Source organism: Maniola hyperantus, chromosome 24 (assembly GCF_902806685.2).
Source record: "Maniola hyperantus chromosome 24, iAphHyp1.2, whole genome shotgun sequence".
In the NCBI taxonomy this organism is placed as follows: Eukaryota; Metazoa; Arthropoda; class Insecta; order Lepidoptera; family Nymphalidae; genus Maniola; species Maniola hyperantus.
In genome coordinates this window covers 3,483,637-3,501,831 of record NC_048559.1, presented here as the reverse complement: position 1 = coordinate 3,501,831, position 18,195 = coordinate 3,483,637, and the positions used below count along the sequence as shown (strand labels likewise).

Below are 18,195 nucleotides of genomic sequence, written 5' to 3'. Positions count from 1 at the left end.
CTAAGTAAGAACTGTGTACCTACCTAAGCTAGGCTAAATGAAACCGTACCATACACTACTATTATATTATTCTGAGACCTGACATAATTAATATAATAAGTATTTTAAGTTAGAATATTATAATAATTAGTTCAGGTAATGGTAGTTATAACGGTTAGAATTTCTAACTAGGTACCTCAGTACGCTCGAAATTGCCAGCGCCCGTTGTTAAGCTGTTTGCTTTTCACCTTACATTGTATGAGAAAGGTGAGAGGCACGATTTCACCGAAATCAAGCGCGCGAAACGGGTGTAAGAAAAGTGTTTTTGAAATAAAAATACTAAATGTATGTTTGCAAAGAAGGTAAAGACATTTCAACTAATAAATAAATAAACTATGTCTAAAGTTAAATTGTTTTAGAATTTTCACACTTAAAAATCTCATTTATTTACACCCAAAGTTATCATAAATTTAGTGTTAAACTAGCTTATGTTCGCGCCTTCGTCCGCGTGGACTCCTCGAATTTCGAGATTAGATTTTCAAAAATCCTTTCTTGGCGGATGCCTTCGTCATAATAGCTATCGGCATGCCAAATTTCAGCCTGATCCGTACAGAAGTTTGAGCTGTGCGTTGATAGATCAGTCAGTCAGTCATTCACCTTTTCCTTTTATATAATTATTTAAGAAGGTAAAATTAAAACCAGCCACTTCAGAAGCCTCCCACTCCACACCACTTTTTAGTGTCACAAAAACTCATACCACGGATATCATAAAATATTATATATTTTTTTCGTCCCTGACCCGAACTTTATTCCTTCAGGACTTTTCAACATTGTCATTTATAACTGGAATGAAAAAGTTGCCAGTCGCTGCTGCTTACGACCCCCATGATAATACAATAACAACTTTAAGTGTCGAAGTAAGGAAGGTATACTTACATTGTGGCTTGCCGACAACTTTTATTGTCCTACTTTTTTCTTACAGAAGTAGGTTATTTTACATGGCGCACTAAAGTAACTTTTATTACAGTTCGGATATGAACTTCATAGAATATTCAGCAGGCCGATTCTTGACTCTTTCAGATTCAGAAGGCCTACCGCCGTAGTTGACAGCTAGAGTGAGTGTGACGATAGCACTCAGGCTGAGATCTATAGAGCGCGCTTTGACTTTGCTCAGACTGGCTCAGACTTAAGATTGAGTTATATGAGACAGATTTATGTGTCTAAACAAAGTCAGAGTGCGCTCTATAGATGTCAGTCTCCCTTAGATCGAGCCATTACGGAATATACAATATACGAGCCAATATGGAAGTCGCCGCAATTCCGTGCGTATACACACACAACTTCCATATAAATTACAGAACGGTTTGATTCTCGCACTAGAATCTATAGAATTCACTTTCTCTGCGTCCTCCTCCTTAGTTAAATAAGTAGCTATTTTCGTCCAGTAAAGCATGGTAATTCTCGACAGTGGGAACTTCCAAAACGTCGTGGCTTCGACGTCACTGGCAGGCGTCAAATGTTAGACGCATTTGACGCAGGTAGCCCTATTTTTCTTATAATTCAGGATCAAACTGAGTTCCTTCACTCTAGTCCACTCTGACTAGGTCTGAGAAATCTATTCGATCCTTTTCAATTTCAACAGATATAACATTTTGGGATTTAAATAAAAATAAAACACCAGAGTCATTAATCCGAAAACAATAGTTTTATTTAAGAACTTTTCACTTTCTCATAAAATATACACATTGTTTTTGTCATTAAACTAAACTGTAAGTAAATACTAATTTTAAATACCAATCACGATTGTCGGATTATCCGGGTGGCTATTGCGTTCCGTCTATAGTAAACGTGCTCTTTCGCTTCATGTACAAATCCGTAACTTAATTCTATTTAGAAAAAGAAAAATAAATGAAAGCATGATTTTTGTACATTTCAAAATAAAAATAAAAACAAGTCCACCTGTTTTTTTTTAGTTTAAAGTGTGATGATAGGTCTACAGTCCATTGTCGATACTTAAAAATAACAGTTTTATATGCGTATGTGCAGCTCGGGCGAGCGGGGTCAAATGCGAACAAATGCTGAACACACGAACGGGGCGATGGATCCAACGCTCAAATAATAGGTCAGGCCTAGCTCAGTAGCAACCCCATTATTCAGTTCCCAATATCATTTTAGTGGGTTTCAAATTTCAATAGTGGCACCGATTCCGTAATCTTTCTCTAAACTAAATTTAGAGTATCTGCATCCTATTCTTTTTAACAATGCTAAAAAGGGATTTAAAGACTCTAAATTTTAGTGCACGCTACAAATTTAAACAGTAGGTTCGCGACTGTGCGCTAAAATCACGGTTTTAGTTTTACCATCTAAAAATAAAATTTAAAACTGTTAAACTTTGTTTGTCTTTTTCATATTACATTAGTAAGAAGAGGATGTGAATACTCTAAAATTAGGTTGTGCTCAGAATCAGCACCATTGTCTTTATACAATGGATCTACTCTTTTTTTTAATTTTTTACTATCGACTTTTATTTCACATCTATATACGGGCTGTAAATGTATGGAGGAACTTGACATTAAATTTTTACAGTGCCCAACAGGAAAGATTGCACATCGAACTTTAGAGATTTCGGCTTTGTAGAGCGTTGTCTCTGTCACTCATACCAATGTGACGTTTTGTCGGTCTCAGGAACAGAGACAGCACGCTACAAAACCGTTATCTCTTTTAGTACATTTTCAGAAAGTAGCCCTCACTTGCGTGTAATATCTAGAAGAAATTGACTGACTGATATATTATTACAGTATGCGGCCGAAAATATTGTACATTGACCTTAAGAAAGAGATAGCGAATTCGTACAGCGTTGTCTGTCATTGACACTGACAAAACGTCACATAGGTATTAGTGACAAAGCCAATGCTCTAGAAAGCCAAAATCTCATTCTAAAGGTAGATGTACAATATTTCTTGCTGGCTACTGTAATATACAGCTCAAACTGTGTGGTTTTGAAAACTGTGATTTTGCAAGTCATCTCTATAATGTGGACCCACACTAACAGCCATATCTATAGAGTGTGCTTTCACTTTGCTCAGACTTGAGATTCAGTTAAAACAAGACAGTTTTATGCCAACTAAATAACACTGTCTCATTTCTAAAATGTCTTAAGTCTGAGCAAAGTCAAAGTACTCTCTATAGATAGCATCTTAGAAAGGCTTTTTCAATAACTCCACCCACAAATCTGGGTCAGCTAAGTATATTATATTTCATACTAAGCATTGAATTTTCCGAACTTAACTATTTTAATATTTTTACTCAGAATAATTGGGTTTCTACTGTATTATCGTAAAGATGATAGTATATGTAACAAGATCAAACATTGGAAAATACAGGCCTCGTGGTTTAACTAAATATATTACCTACAGATAATTCTTATTAATTGTTAATCTCGTGTCATATACTACAACCTTCAATTCAGTCATATATTTTTTCTACGATGTCACAACTAAAAGCATAACTATGTACATCTCATGAACATGGTAGAAGTTTTAGTACAAAACATTCCGCACCAAAAAGTTGTCTTTGCCTTTATTTATTAAAAAAAGACAAACAAATTTTTTTAAAGCGTTGGCTGCATAGTATAGACCTATAATAATTACAGAGAAACTTTCATTTACAAAAAATACTTATATATATAAAACTTTATTTTTTGTAAACTAACGAAGAACACGAAAGTTTTGCAAAACCAACTCAGGATACAATATTCAACTCCAAACTGCAGACTAAGAAAATATTGTGGCCAGTTCGGTCGTACACAATCTCGAAACTAAATTAAATCGACAGGTTTAGTGGTAAAACTTCAAGCACTTATGCTGTTAGAAGAAGAGGAAGATATTGCAATGCTACATAAGTTAGTGTTTTTTCGATACATTTTCGACGCAAGACGAGTCTGTACTACGTCGAGTGGCGCGAACGCCGTGTGTTATACGCGCGAGTCGAATCTAGCGAACTACACGCGATTTACGCGCGTTACTTGTGTAAACTTCTTTTTCATATTCATAAAAGTTAACCCTTGATTGCCATCTCACCTGGTGATAAGTGATGATGCAGTCTAAGATGGAAGCGGGCTAACCTGGAAGGGGTACACGTCAGTTTTTGTTAAACCCATACCTCTTTGGTACCGGAACGCTAAATCGCTTGGAGCTCTTTTGCCGTTGGGGTGGTAAACTAGCCCCCCGGACCAGACCTGAGAAAATTTAGAAATTATTTATAAAATTCCAATTTACCCTTGCCAGGAATCGAACCTGGTATCTCCTGCTTATAAGACCACAGCGCTCACCACTGCGCCGGAGAGGTCGTCCAAAGAAAGTATGAATGCGCGCGAAACGAACTGGCCCTTTCTGCACAAGGTCAAGACTGTGCTCCAAGCATTTACAGACAGACTGCAGCCTCAGAAATTGTGTACAATAGAATTAGCATGCATATGTGCATTTTTTTAAGAATTTGTACAACCGTCTCGCGAATACTGAAAAACATTAATAAGAGAGTTTGTTTACTTAATTTTAATTTTAATTTATTAAAAACATTAAAAATGTTTATTTTTGGCATTCCATCCATACAGTAACTGTAAATAACAATCACATATTTAAATATGCTCTTCTGCACTAAGAGTTGTTTCAGTATTCCACCATAAGTTCCAACATAGTAAATTTTTCGTGTACTTAAAAAAAAAAAGAAATACAGTTCTTACAATTTAAGTAGATTTAACATAATATTTCAATTCCATCATACAATTGGCGCCACGTAAAAAGACCTCTGGACAGTGATAAGAATTTGTCTGTGCATATTTTCCTAAATGTTGGCTGACGAACCAATGCGCGGGTATAGAGATCCTCGCTTTCGCACTACACTTTGTACCATCAAGGATATCGTCACCCACTGCGCAAGTTCAATGTCAGAGCTCTTTCCACTCGACGGCACGTGTACAGTACGTTCGAAACATCGCCCCTGCACTCCACACACATACATCGGCCCGCGACATTTGCACGCTTCATAACAGTATATAATATAGCTGTCCCAACTTACGAAATACAAACACAGAATCAACTAATCGCTCAAACGACGTTTGCACCAACACGCGTCACTTATACACATCAAATATACTTTAAGAGTCCGTAAGCGGAGTCCATTGGACGATAGATTTGCAAAAATATTCAAAACACCCCCAAATTACAGTCTTTCACATTTAATACATGCACTATAAAGCTACATTTATTATTTTGTACGCTCCCTTACCTCACTTTCTATATTGTTTAAAATGTCTTTTACACTTATTACAGGCGTAATTAAATATAGCTTTAGGGGTATGTCCTTTATGCTCACTGCAAAGACAAAACTTGTGGACAGGCATACGTATCTCAATATTTAGATATTGCTTGTTAACAGCCTGTCTCGTTAGGGTTGCCAAAACATACTAATATAGTTGGCGTATCGATCCCAACAGGACCAGTCCATGTCTTGGCTTAGCTCAGCCCTTGTCGACGGAGACTGAACAGTTTCAGGAACTAAACTAACAGGCATGCGTATGCAAACGTCGGTCCACTTGATATCACTCGTTGGCTTACGACGTAGGTACTTATGACATAGTTGCGATGGAATCAATAAAACTATTGTTTGTATGTTTGTTTGTTTGCTCGGCGCTGACGGTACTGCAACGTAGCGTGTCGCCTAGTGGACGTCGGAGCTCTCTTGCTTCATCTGGTGGTTACCCGAGTCCGAAGTGTTGATTGGCTGAAAACACAAAAAAAAAATGTTTTATCAAAAACAGTTTTAATGTAAAAAATCGGTAACGTGCGATTCGGCTTCGTACGTGAAGGGTTCCATATCATCGTACAAGAAATAACACTGTTTATTTTATGGCGGCCATTTAAAATTGTTATATTCTGTGAAACTCTGCCCATTGTGGATCACAAGATACAGCCTGCTGACAGACTAACAGACTGACGGACAGCACAAGCTTAGTCAGAAAAGTGCCATTGTACCTGGCGGCCACAAGTATTGACAAGGAACTGTAAACGTGGTGGCGATCACAATGGATTGGAGACAAAATGAGAAGAAGCTTTTGCCCGCTATCTCACTTTGTGCTAAACTATGAAGTTGTGGGCTAGCTAGGTAGGGGAATGGCTGTAGTCATAATCGTAAGTTCCTTAATTGATCTGCCGGGAATCTTACCCGTAATCTCCCAGTTATAAGAGATATTTAAAAAAAAAAAAGAATATTAGTCAAGTCCATCATGATGACTAATATTCTCCTTTCCTCTCCAACTAAGCGTAATTGTGCTAGAAGTAGGTGCGACAATAGTGCAACAGGTGGGGTTTGAACTGGGGACATTTCGAATTTCAGTTTGCTCCTTTAACCGTTAAGCTATCGAGGTTCTTAGTTATGTGATGGGGATGAGATGTGTGCAGTAATATATACTCACGAGGGTGATGGGCGGCTGCTGCGGCGGCGGCTGCGGCGCGGGCTGCGGCGGCAGCGCGGGCGCCTCGTGCACCGCCGTCGTGGAGTGTGCGGCCTGCGCGCCGCCGCCGCCGTAGTACCCGCCGTTCATGCCTGCCGCCACCACAACACACATTAACATTAACCAAACATTAAGGGTGACCAATTAGCATTGAGCTATGCTGCGATGTGCTGTGCTCAGCTAAGCTACAGAACGCGGCAGAAAATATTGTACAACGACTTGTTTTTTTCTATAAACATAATTGAGCTGCGCGGTGTGCTGTGCGTCTGCGACAGCGCGACATGCCCACAAGTGCAAGCCAGCACGTATCACGTGATCCTTGCTATGTTTTAAATACAGCACTGCTTTATAAAGTGCAGTGCAGCAGGGCTTGCTCGTATCTTCATCACAACAGCACAGCACAGCATAGCTGTGTTGATTGGTCACCCTAACACACAGAACAAATGTATTTTAATATTTATGGTATTAATTGCTCTACAAATTATAAATCAAAATGCTTTTAATAATCCTTATAATTCAAATAACATTTTTTATAGTAACTATACAATTTAAAGTCAGTCATTTTGTTGAATAAGTAATAGAGAGAGAGCCAGCGCGTGCGCGTTATTACCTGATCTCCTAAAGAAATAGTCGCCAGCCAGTTCATAGTCGCTGATCGTTCCTCTTTGAGTGGGGACAATACGCAAACAAACTTTCAGCTTTTATAAAATATCAAAGGTTTGGCAGGCGCTGGCTCTTAGTCCATAAGATAATTGATAAATAATTAATTGGGCAAATAAGCCTAATTCGGGAAACATACACTTGTTACACAAATGTTAACATGAGGGAATAACAACATACAGTATTCAAGTGGGTGTAATGTAAAGTATTGTCGGGTCGACTGGTCTGTTTACAGATGTTGCGTGTGTAGTGCGTGGCTACCTTCGCTGTAGGTGCTGGGCGGCGGCTGCGGCGCGGGGATGGGCGGCGCGGGCGGCGCCAGCACGGGCGCGGCGCCGGCCAGGAAGTAGTCCTTGTTGACGCAGTTGCGCAGGCAGTCGGGGATGCGGCCGACGATCGCGCGCCGGATCTCCGATGCGGCCATCTCGCGCAGCTCCTGCGCCGACGCGTCCGAGTAGAAGGCCGCGTGCGGCGTGCACAGCACGTTCGGCGCGTCCTTCAGTGGGCCCTGCAAACCAAACACGTAATGAGCCTCAATACCTCAACAGGTAAAGGAGTGGACTGAAAACCGAAAGGTCGAAGGTTCAAACCCCGCCCGTTGCACTATTGTCGTACCTACTCCTAGCACAAGCTTTACGCTTAGTTGGAGGGGAAAGGGGAATATTAGTCATTTAACATGGCTAATATCCTTTAAAAAAAAGTGTCTAACTAAAAAAAAAAAGTTTCTAACAACAATCTATATAATATTGTTATGTAAATGTTTCTGTGTCCGTCATAGACTTTGAAACCGTCCAACCCATAGCAAATTGCTTCAAAAGCGCAATTAGTCGAAGCGGATTAGTCGACAAACAACAAACATGCCCTCTATATTTGTCGCCGCTATTGCAAAGAAGTCGTTCGAATGTTGATCACAATGTGATAATTCCGCGATTCCCTTGTCGTCCATCAGCCCGCCAGCGTTTACAGAAAGCGCCGCGAAGTGTATAGAAAGAAAAAAGAAAGGAACGAAAGAAATTATTTGTTGTCACAGATAAAAACAAAGCATAAAAGTGTGAGTCAGACTCGCGCACAGAGGGTTCCATACTTGGGTATTTTTGGGTAAAATGTAACATTTGCATCTGTGACACTACCCCAAATAGGTGTAAAGCTTAATGTCTTGCATCATATGCATCAACACACATAAAATGCAGCACACTGATTTTCACCTGTGATAATATTTTCTGCCAGATACTGTACACTATACCTACTCCGGTATTTCCTGCAGGGTACTGTACACTATACTCCAGTATACCCAGCAGGAAATATTGTACATCGACCTTTAGAAAGAGATAGCGGTTTCGTGTAGCGTTGTCTCTGTCGTTGCGACTGAGAAACCGTCACATAGGTACGAGTGACAGAGACGACGCTCTACAAAGCCGATGTACGAGTGTATGTAAGGCGCAGGGCACTCGCCTGGAAGACATTGAAGGGCTCGTTCTCGTGCACGTCGAGCGCGGCGGCGCGGATGCGGCCCTGCTTGAGCGCCGCCGCGAGTCCCTCGTCGTCCACCAGCCCGCCGCGCGCGGTGTTGACCAGGAACGCGCCTGGAACCATTATACAACTGCTTTTATATCCAATCAATGGCCCACCGCATAGAACTACCACAACAAACTGGGAATCATTATTTCGTGAAAACATGAATACCAGCTTTTGTCCCAGTGGATTTTTCACTAAAATGGAAATATGTATCATCATGATGACGCCGTCAAGTCATTGCACTACAGAGCACAGCTCTCAGAGAGAAGGGTTTTGGCCATAGTCTACCATGCTGGCCATATGCGGATTGGTAGACTTCACACACCTTTGAAAACATTATGGAGAACCCTCAGGCATGCAGGTTTCCTCAAGATGTTTTCCTTCACCGTTAAAGCAAGCCCAAGATCGAACCCCCGACCTCCGATTGGAAGGCGGACATCCTAACCTCTAGACTATCACAGCTTTCCACAGGAAATATGTATAGTCCGTGCAGAACTCACTCGCCATTTTAACCGTCATGTCAAAAATAGTATGTAGACTTTTAAGCTTTTTTATATTAAAGGTGAACCGACCTTTGAAATAAGAGACAATTGCGAAACAAGATGCGAGACAATGCAAGACATTTTCTTAAGTCTATCCTTGGGTAGTTAATTAGGTATACAGCTGATATTGTTACCTGGGCGCATCTGTTTGATAGTGAACTCGTTGATAAGGTGATGATTGTGTTCATTTAAGCTGCAGTGCAATGATACACAATCACTTTGGAATAGGAGGTCCTGAAAACATAAAATTGTACTGTAAATGTCGTTACATTTATTTATAGTAAAACTAGCGACCCGCCCCGGCTTCGCATGGGTGTAACGTAGATACTAATGTGGGGTCATTGAGGTTTCATTGCCTCGGAAACTCTCAAATGAGAGGATTTTTTTCCGACCTAATTCACATTATTTCAATTTCTCTAGAGATCTCTAATTTTTTGAGAATTAAACTATAGCTACAATCCTTCCTCTTGAATCACTCTATCTATTGGTGAAAACCGCAATAAAATCTGTTGCGTAGTTTAAAAGATCTACGCGTTCATACATACAAACATACATACAGACGCGGGAAGCGACTTTATTTTATACTATGTAGAGATAATGACTGACCCACCCATTGATTTGACTAGTTCCTCGATAACTTCTCAATTCATAATATAGGAAGGCCACAAGGATCTGGCAACATTCACCACATCCAATGACATCACCATATGGTGAGGACAACTAAAATGATTACAGGGCCAGAACCTGTCATACCCATACCCTTCAGTTAGTATAAAATCTGGTTGTATGAACTAACACTCAAGAGAGCATTCCCAACTGTGGATATATTCTAGGGATTGCAGACAAGCCAGAGAGGCTTTTGCTAGTATAAACAAACTAACAAACTACTCCACTTAGACAGAGGTAAACTCAAGAAGGCAGTGGGACTTAATAACAAGGCATAGCCCATTAAACAAAAGCCTATTGTAGGTAAGATGTCATCAAATCATCTTCTGTCCAAGGCCTGCATTGAGGTAGATGAAACACCGACGCACGTGATGCTAGAGTGCACGATCGTGGCAGAGCAACGCGAGCACCTGAGACCGACAGCCTTGCTGCCCTCTGGAGCGAGCTTGTGTGACTGGAGTGAAACTTTTGCGAGTAGGGGCATGCACAAAACAGATGTTTAACACTGGAATTCATAGTCAAGATAGGGGCTTCTCTAAAGAGCGATTCAAACGATACAACGTTCATGCAATGTATTAATTAAGGTTGTGTATGACACATGTTGTTTGAATCGTCCTCTAAAGAAGCCCTCATCTTGACTATGAATTCTGGTGTAGGTAAGTGTGGAAACTTCCCCAGAAAGAAGTAATAAGAAGATTACCTGCAGCGTGTAGACCCTGGTGAGGCCGAGGGACTTCTCGATGCCGTCGGGCAGGTAGGGGTCGTAGAAGATGACGTTGAAGCCGAACGCCTTGGCTCTCAGCGCCACGGCCGAGCCGATGCGGCCCAGGCCGACGATGCCGAGGGTGTCGCCGCGGATGCGCGCGCAGCCCGTCGCCGCCTCGCGCACCTGCTCCGGACCTGAAAACCAATTAATATAGTCCAATTTTTTAAATTAACCATCTACTTAATAACTTGCAGCTCTAAAACATGTTAGCTAAGAGCTATGGACCTGACAATGATCTGTCTCTCTGTATTGTATTACCCATTACATACGGGAAAGGGTTTTTGGGACAATAAAATGTGGTGGTATATAAAAGCAAAAGCTGACTGACTCATCTACCAACGCACAACCCAAACTACTGGACGGATTAGGCTGAACTTTGCCATGCAGATAGCTTTTATGACGTAGACATCCACTATGAAAGGATTTTTAAAAAGTGAACCCCTAAGGGGGGTTAAATAGGGGTAAGTTCTAATAGTAACTTCAAGTTCCACATACAATTACACTAAGTGAGATTTTGACTTTTGGCTTAGAAGTAAATTAGCACCTACAGAAAGGCTACTTTAAACAAAAAATCTGTAGCAAAAACGAGATTTTGCCTTTGACGTCACTTTTCCTTCCACCATACCACCAAGACTAATGCATCTTCAAATATTTCTTGATTATTAATTAACTATCATGTACACAGTAGCATACCTGTGAATTTTTTTCCTTCTCGCACCATGTTGGCGAGCCAGTATGTCCGTCGATATAAATTCAATATGAGACACATCGTCGTGTCCGCTACCTCCTCCACGCCGTAGCCCGGCACATTACATACAGCTATGCCTGAAAACCAACAAGGCACATCATCATCATCATCATGACCAACCCATCGCCGGCTCACTACACACACACACACACACACACACACACACACACACAATCTACCACGCTGGCCAAGTGTTATCCTTCACCGTTAAAGCAAGTGATATTTAATTACTTAAAACTCACATAGCTCTGAAAAGTTAGAGGTGAACCCCTGACCTCCGATTAGGAGGTGGACGTCCTAAACATTAGCTTATCACAGCTTCTATGCACAGTCTTAAGAATATGTTTTGTACTATAACTGTCAGACTATAAGTCAATTTTGAAAAGTTACTGTCGGTTGGTAATGCTACTAATGGTATAATGTCGTTATGTAATTAAGCTTTATTACAAACACTAAGAGCTGGGATCCATTAACCCAAAGCTCAATTAAAAAGAGTGTACAAGCCCAGTGTTTGTGAATTGAGTGATCCAACAGTCTACAGACGGCATCAAACATTTGCCGAGTTCCGTTTTATACTGCATTACAGATGATTATAGTCAACAAGTGTAAAACCTGTCTTTTTCTAGTCTAGTAATCTACCTCTACTTTCAAAGTTTTGTTTTGTATATAAGCCGGAAGCCAGGTCGGCGAATCCCTGGCCGCCGCATGATAGTCCAGCAGCCGCCGATTTTTTTTCTGATTAATAACAGACTGGACTTTCGAGAGTAGATTCCTTTTGACAAGACGCCCAAGTTTTGCTCAAATGAAACGGAATCTACTCACGAAAATACAGTCTGTTATTAATCAGAAAAAAATCCCTTGGCGGCTGCTGGACTATGACTAAGGCATCCTCCTAACACAACGCAAGTTGCGATCATCGCAAGTTCGCGCGAACTTTACTAGTACGAACGCGCGATCAAACATACTGATCTCGAATAGGTGTCCTAATTGGCATGGCGAGATGAACGCGTAATCGCGAAGAAGCAGAAGAAGAAGCTCACCTAATTCTCCAGCCGCCTTAACGTCAATGTTGTCGACGCCGGAGCCTATGCGCACGATGATCCGCAGCGCCTTGAACTTCTCCAAGTCCTCCTTGGTCAGGATGATGGTGTGCCACATGAGAGCGCCCACCGCCTCGTTCAGCACCTTCTCGTGGATCTCCGAGGTGGACTGCGCGTCGCAGAACGCCACCGTCGCCACGTCCTTCAGGATCGGCATCTCGACGGTGCAGTCCCGCCCGTCAAGTAACGCCACTAGGGGCCTGGAATTACCAAACAAATACACATAAGACTTACAACAAACTTTGTTACTTATTTTATACGTGATTTTTAAAAAATTAAACCCACGCAGACGATGTCGCAGGCATCATTTAGTATTATCATTAATGGCACAAGTTGCCCTATATTAAATTAATACATTTCATTTCATTATTAAACAGTACAACAACACATTTTGAATAGTTGTCAGAGATTGGGAATGCTCATATTATGGTAGCATAATCTGCAAAGTATGGTATACTAAACAATGTTGCATATTCCAATGTAGTGTAGACTGTAGACTGTACAAGGAAATGATTTACAAACTATTCTGGTAATACGAGCCAGCAACTAACTGGATGCTAAACAAAACTTGCAAATGCAGTAGACTGTAGAAACAAACCCGTTTATGACGGTACAATAAAAGTTGGAATAAGTAGTTTTAAAAGCTTATCTATACTTCTATACCAATATTATGAATGCGAAAGTATGTTTATTTGCTTGTCCTTCCTTCACGCCCTAAATAAGTAACCAATCTTCTTGATGTTTGGCATACAGATAGTTGAAAGGACGTAGAGTAACAAATTCTTCTTTTTATCCCAGGGAATTCAAAAACTTCCTACAGGATTTTCAAAAACCTAAATCCACGCGGACTGATGCCCACAACTTCGTCCGTATCAGTTCTAGTATTTGAATATTGGCGTATTAAAAAAGCCCAGTATGGTAATATTAGAAGTTCAGTAAACAGTTTATTGATTGAAACAGTTTATCTAAAAGAGGAATTAGACTAAGTAATTAATAAATAGTTAAATACTAATTACTGATTTAACAAATAACTTGTGTGAACTACTACTGCATTGTTCATCTTGCAGTAGCGATTTCTTCGTTGGAACAAGAAATAATGTAATTAAAAAAATACTACTATTGCATTAGTTTTCCTTAAACAGATACAGACCGGAGCTATTACGTAAGCCGCATTAGCATAAAGCCATTTCATTGCGTAACTCACATAATGACCGACAACAGTCTTTGATTCGGAACATAGTGCCCATATTCAAGATGCAAATCAGACGCCATAGTTAAACGATGCATAACACGTTTTATATTCGGTAATATGACAACAAATCGAGAGTCTCGATAGCTCAACGGTTAAAGGAGTGCACTGAAATCCGAAAGGTCGCCAGTGCAAACCCCACCCGTTGCACTATTGTCGTACCTTCTCCTAGCACAAGCTTTACGGTTACTTGGAGGGAAAAGGGGAATATTAGACAACATAAACTTGGCTAATATTCTTTTTAAAAAAAATCTGACGATATTTTGGACCTTCGTAGTTTTATAAAAGCTGAAAGTTTCTCTGCCCCAACACTGGGAGGAACGATGAGCGTCTATGAAGTTTGGATCATGGTGGCTTTGGGAGATAACATGTAATAAAGGTGTAAAAAAAATCTAACGTCAAAGTATAACGTCAGAAAGCTGTCTGAAATCTGCAATCGTAAGCAGCGTCAATAGAATTGATTGACGAGCTTGTGCTCTAATATCGGCTAGTTAGTCAGGGACGCGAAACTAATATCCTAACTAAATTAAACCGAGTCGGGGTCCCCTCCACAGCCCCCGAGAATAATTAAAGCCGCGCCAGCGCGATTAAACTAATAAATTAAACTTTCGTCATAGCGAAGCAGAATTATTATTATTACTGCCGAGGAAAGTTTCCGGCGAAACGAGAAAGTAATTCCGGAGGAGTTTTACAAAATTTCGCCAAGTTTCCCGGGGCAGACGAAAACAGATTCGGGGGCAAACAAAGGGATGGGGTGTGGGGGCGAACCCTTCGGCCAAGTTTTGATGGAAGGCAAATAGGATTAGCGCGAGGAAAGAATAAGTTGACTGAGCCCAATAGACGGACCGGCGGCGTTGGCAAGGGTTTGGGTGGACTTCTAAAGCGAATTATAGAACTTAGTTCGGGTGTTGAAGCTTTAAGTAACAGATTGTTTATACCGTGTGCGTCTGTGGTTTACATAGAGGCAATGAATTTAAACCATAGATATGTTACGTTCATATTGAGTAGGTACATGGAGTACAAAATGCGTGCTCGCTGATAAGACAGAAGTTACAAAACGCACGAGACTAAAAGAGGTAGTGCTCTACAAAGGCGACCCAAATGCGGTAGTTTAGACGCGTAGATAAGTATTGTAATATCCTGATTAATAATCGTAACTCACGAGTCATGAGTGTATCAACAAATTAATTATTATTACCTAGGTGATGTCCGCGACTTCGTGCGCGAGGGTTTAATTACGTCAATCCGTTCCTCCGTTGCGACGTAATTGAACGACTGGCAAACCAACAAACAAACATACTTTCGCGATTTATAATATGGGTGGTTGAGCAATATTCGTCTAATAATATTAAAATAAATTCATAAATAAATAAACAAGTCGTTTATTTTTCATTAATAAATCGTTTAACTAAGTATTTTGTGACTGTAGATTTGGTACGAATGCATTATATATATAAAAAATAATTATTCGTGCAAATAATATGTTGAAAACATTTCCATAAAGAGTTTAAAAGAAGCAAAACTGCAATGCAGGCAATCATAGAAACGTTAGATGGGTCAAGGTGGGATGAAAATGGCACTGCAGTTGTTTCTTTAATATGTAGACCAAACAAAATACATAATACAAATCAAAACTTTTTCAAAGCTTCAATAGCCAATTGGTAGGAGATTCGGAAAGTCATAAGTTCAGAACGACGACGATATAAACAGATATCTATTTTTTCAAATTATCCATATCAACCGTCACCGATTTTATCCGAACTGTATGCACATAGAGATGCTTTAATGTAAAGGTCTCAAAACATACTTGTATGTTCCAAACGTAAAAATCCAACTAATAGGTATTATAAAACGGAAAAATATTTCTTTGTCCTTCCCGGCTGTTTCTACGTAAAGACACGGAAATAACTTGCATCCTAGCAACGTACCGTTTATACCGAAAAATCAATGTACTCCGGGAGTTTTAGATCCACGCAGACGAAGTCACGGACGGGTTTTAACTATTATATAAACAAAACTCTAAGTACCTGAATTAGTTAATGTTATGCCACATAACTAGAAAATAATAAAAATGAATTTAAAATAACGAAAAGAAAAATGTTGCATGACTACAACCGGTTAAATTTCTCATTAATAAAGTGTTAAAGGAGTACGTAACTGCTGGAATTTCTGCACGCAGACGGCTAACTGGCCACGAAATAATTATTTAAAAGCCTTCAAAAGCTTAATAACTAAGTAGTTTTAAAAAACCAATTTAATGAAAAGGAAATTGTGGTGGGGTTCTTCTTAGACCAGGGCGCATTTAGAACTCTCGTAGCTTTAGTTTTAAGTTTACGTAATTTATTGTCACCATTACACCCTATGAATAACAAATTCTAATTACAAAATTCAAATTCAGCAATTGACAATCAAAGAGTGTATGAGTCCCGCAAATTGCTATTGCGCTGAAACCATGTCTCATTAACATCGAAATGACGTCATTCTGACGTCAGCCGAAATATAAATATACCATAAGCTTGAAACTTCAGTCTAATGCTGACGTCACTAAATTGGCGGCCACACGCATTAGCAATTTGCGGGACTTATACAATGGTACCTATTTTGAATGTTTTGTCTAGGACTTTTCTACTTATTATTATTTTTCTTTTTTCTTCATTATTTTTAAGTGATTATATAAATGCGAAAGTGTGTCTTCGATATATAACGGAAAACGTATGTACAATGCCACGTATAAATGAAATCGCGGCTCATGTCTCTTGAGAAGCCAAGCGCTACACAATTTTGCAGAGTGGAGCAAAGGCGCAGAGAGACTCACTCCTCACTCTGCTTTATTCAGCTTGGCGACGACTCCAAGCGACGACGCGTGGTTTGGTTCTCATCACTGTTTCATTTTCTTTGATTATTTTTTTACAAACCTAAGCTTCACTACATTCTGCAGATATACGTTGCGCCTTAGCTAATAATTGAAACGTTCAAGTAAAATCAATTGGTTAGATTTTTTTTGAAATCCAGTACAATCAAAAGAAATATCGCGAAAGATTCCCACATATTTTATCATACAGAGAACGATCTCCTATTGTTCGAGTTAGGTAGGTAGATACTACAAGACGCCACTCCGTATAAGGATAGTTAGACCACGGTAATATTATGTATACAAGTATTGTAACTCGGCCGTATCCTTGAAATAAATGCCTACAGCCGCGCGGTACGTAAGCATGCGATAGGGCTGCCTGCCTCCAGCATTTTAATTACATTTGCCTTCTTTGTGTTTCCATTCAGTTTTGTGATTGTAATCTAAAAAAAGTTATCTCTGGATGCGTTATTGACGAATTCATGCAACCAAAAACAGAACAATAATATATCCTACTCGTCATATTAAATATGTACTTGAACTTATTGTTAGTGAAAAAATCGCGCGGTTATTGTTAAAACAAAACACCGTCCGTTCGTCACTGTATGAAGTTGTCCGTTTTTATGAAGTTAGAATACTGTATACATAATATTATTACCGTGGTTAGACAATCCAAAGAAACCGGTCTATGCTGGTCAAACATTATGCATTTATGCAAAAATGGTTGCAATAATAATATTACCGATTAGGTATGAGTTAACGAGACTGTCGGTGAATGAAGGGACACACGAGTATAATGTTTAGGAATTAAAATTAAGTAATTACCTGCCTACAAGTAAAAGTATAAAACCTGCTTTTAAATATATTCACGTCGCGATCGGAAGTTCGTTTGTTCTTCCATTAGCAACTACGAGTGTGTTATTAATGAGGTACTTAACTCCTGGGTAAAGTAATAAATCTACTGGGTAAAGTAAAGTTTTTTTATAGACAAAACATCCACAGCTTTTTTATAGACAAAACATATATAAATATATACTAAAGAGGAATATCAAACTGAAGCTAATTCCGCGCAAGATCCATCGTATTCCTATGGCGGATCATGGGATTATTAAGTATGGTAAATTCCCCTTTTGCTCACCTTGACTGCAGGGGTCCATTGGCTATTGGACCCCGCATACTTTCCATACGCGCTCTCTTTGGCAGCATCTTGCGTTTTTCCATTTAAAGCGGCAGAGCCGCCCTAACCACCGCTCCGCAGCGCGTCACCTGGAATCAATGCAATGGTATATTTATTGCACGCTGACGGAAAAGATAAATCTTAATGTTCTCAATGATGCAAATATTGACTTCCAAGACGGTCAAAGCGGCTTCACGTCAAGCAATTTTTGCATTTTGCAGATTTTTGCATGATTTTGACGTTTTACAATGTTTGCTTTATGCTTGAGTCAAGCAATTACGTGCTTGACGGTGATTGATGCGATTTTATATTTTTGCTTGACGACGTTCGGACAGTGTTCAAAATATGAGGAAAGTGCTGTTTGCTTGATCAAGCAAAACAAAACTACATGCTTGACCGGCTCGGAAGCCCTTTACGACAAGACCATTCTA

General features: G+C 39.8%; 1 protein-coding gene across 3 annotated transcripts in view; it reads right to left on the bottom strand.

Moving 5' to 3' along the window:
• Positions 1-1,662: 1,662 nt before the first annotated feature.
• CtBP (C-terminal binding protein) overlaps positions 1,663-18,195 on the bottom strand; it is a 117,483-nt gene continuing 100,950 nt past the window's right edge. For all 3 annotated transcript variants that reach the window (XM_034981356.2, XM_034981357.2, XM_069506973.1), the window contains exons 5-13: positions 17,726-17,853; positions 12,428-12,687; positions 11,333-11,464; positions 10,574-10,773; positions 9,342-9,441; positions 8,603-8,733; positions 7,412-7,658; positions 6,452-6,582; positions 1,663-5,760 (exon numbers count right to left, since the gene is read on the bottom strand). In XM_034981356.2, coding sequence (XP_034837247.1) covers positions 5,698-5,760; positions 6,452-6,582; positions 7,412-7,658; positions 8,603-8,733; positions 9,342-9,441; positions 10,574-10,773; positions 11,333-11,464; positions 12,428-12,687; positions 17,726-17,808 — 1,347 coding nt within the window. In that variant the 5' untranslated portion in view covers positions 17,809-17,853 and the 3' untranslated portion in view covers positions 1,663-5,697. The remainder of the gene's footprint in view (positions 5,761-6,451; positions 6,583-7,411; positions 7,659-8,602; positions 8,734-9,341; positions 9,442-10,573; positions 10,774-11,332; positions 11,465-12,427; positions 12,688-17,725; positions 17,854-18,195) is intronic.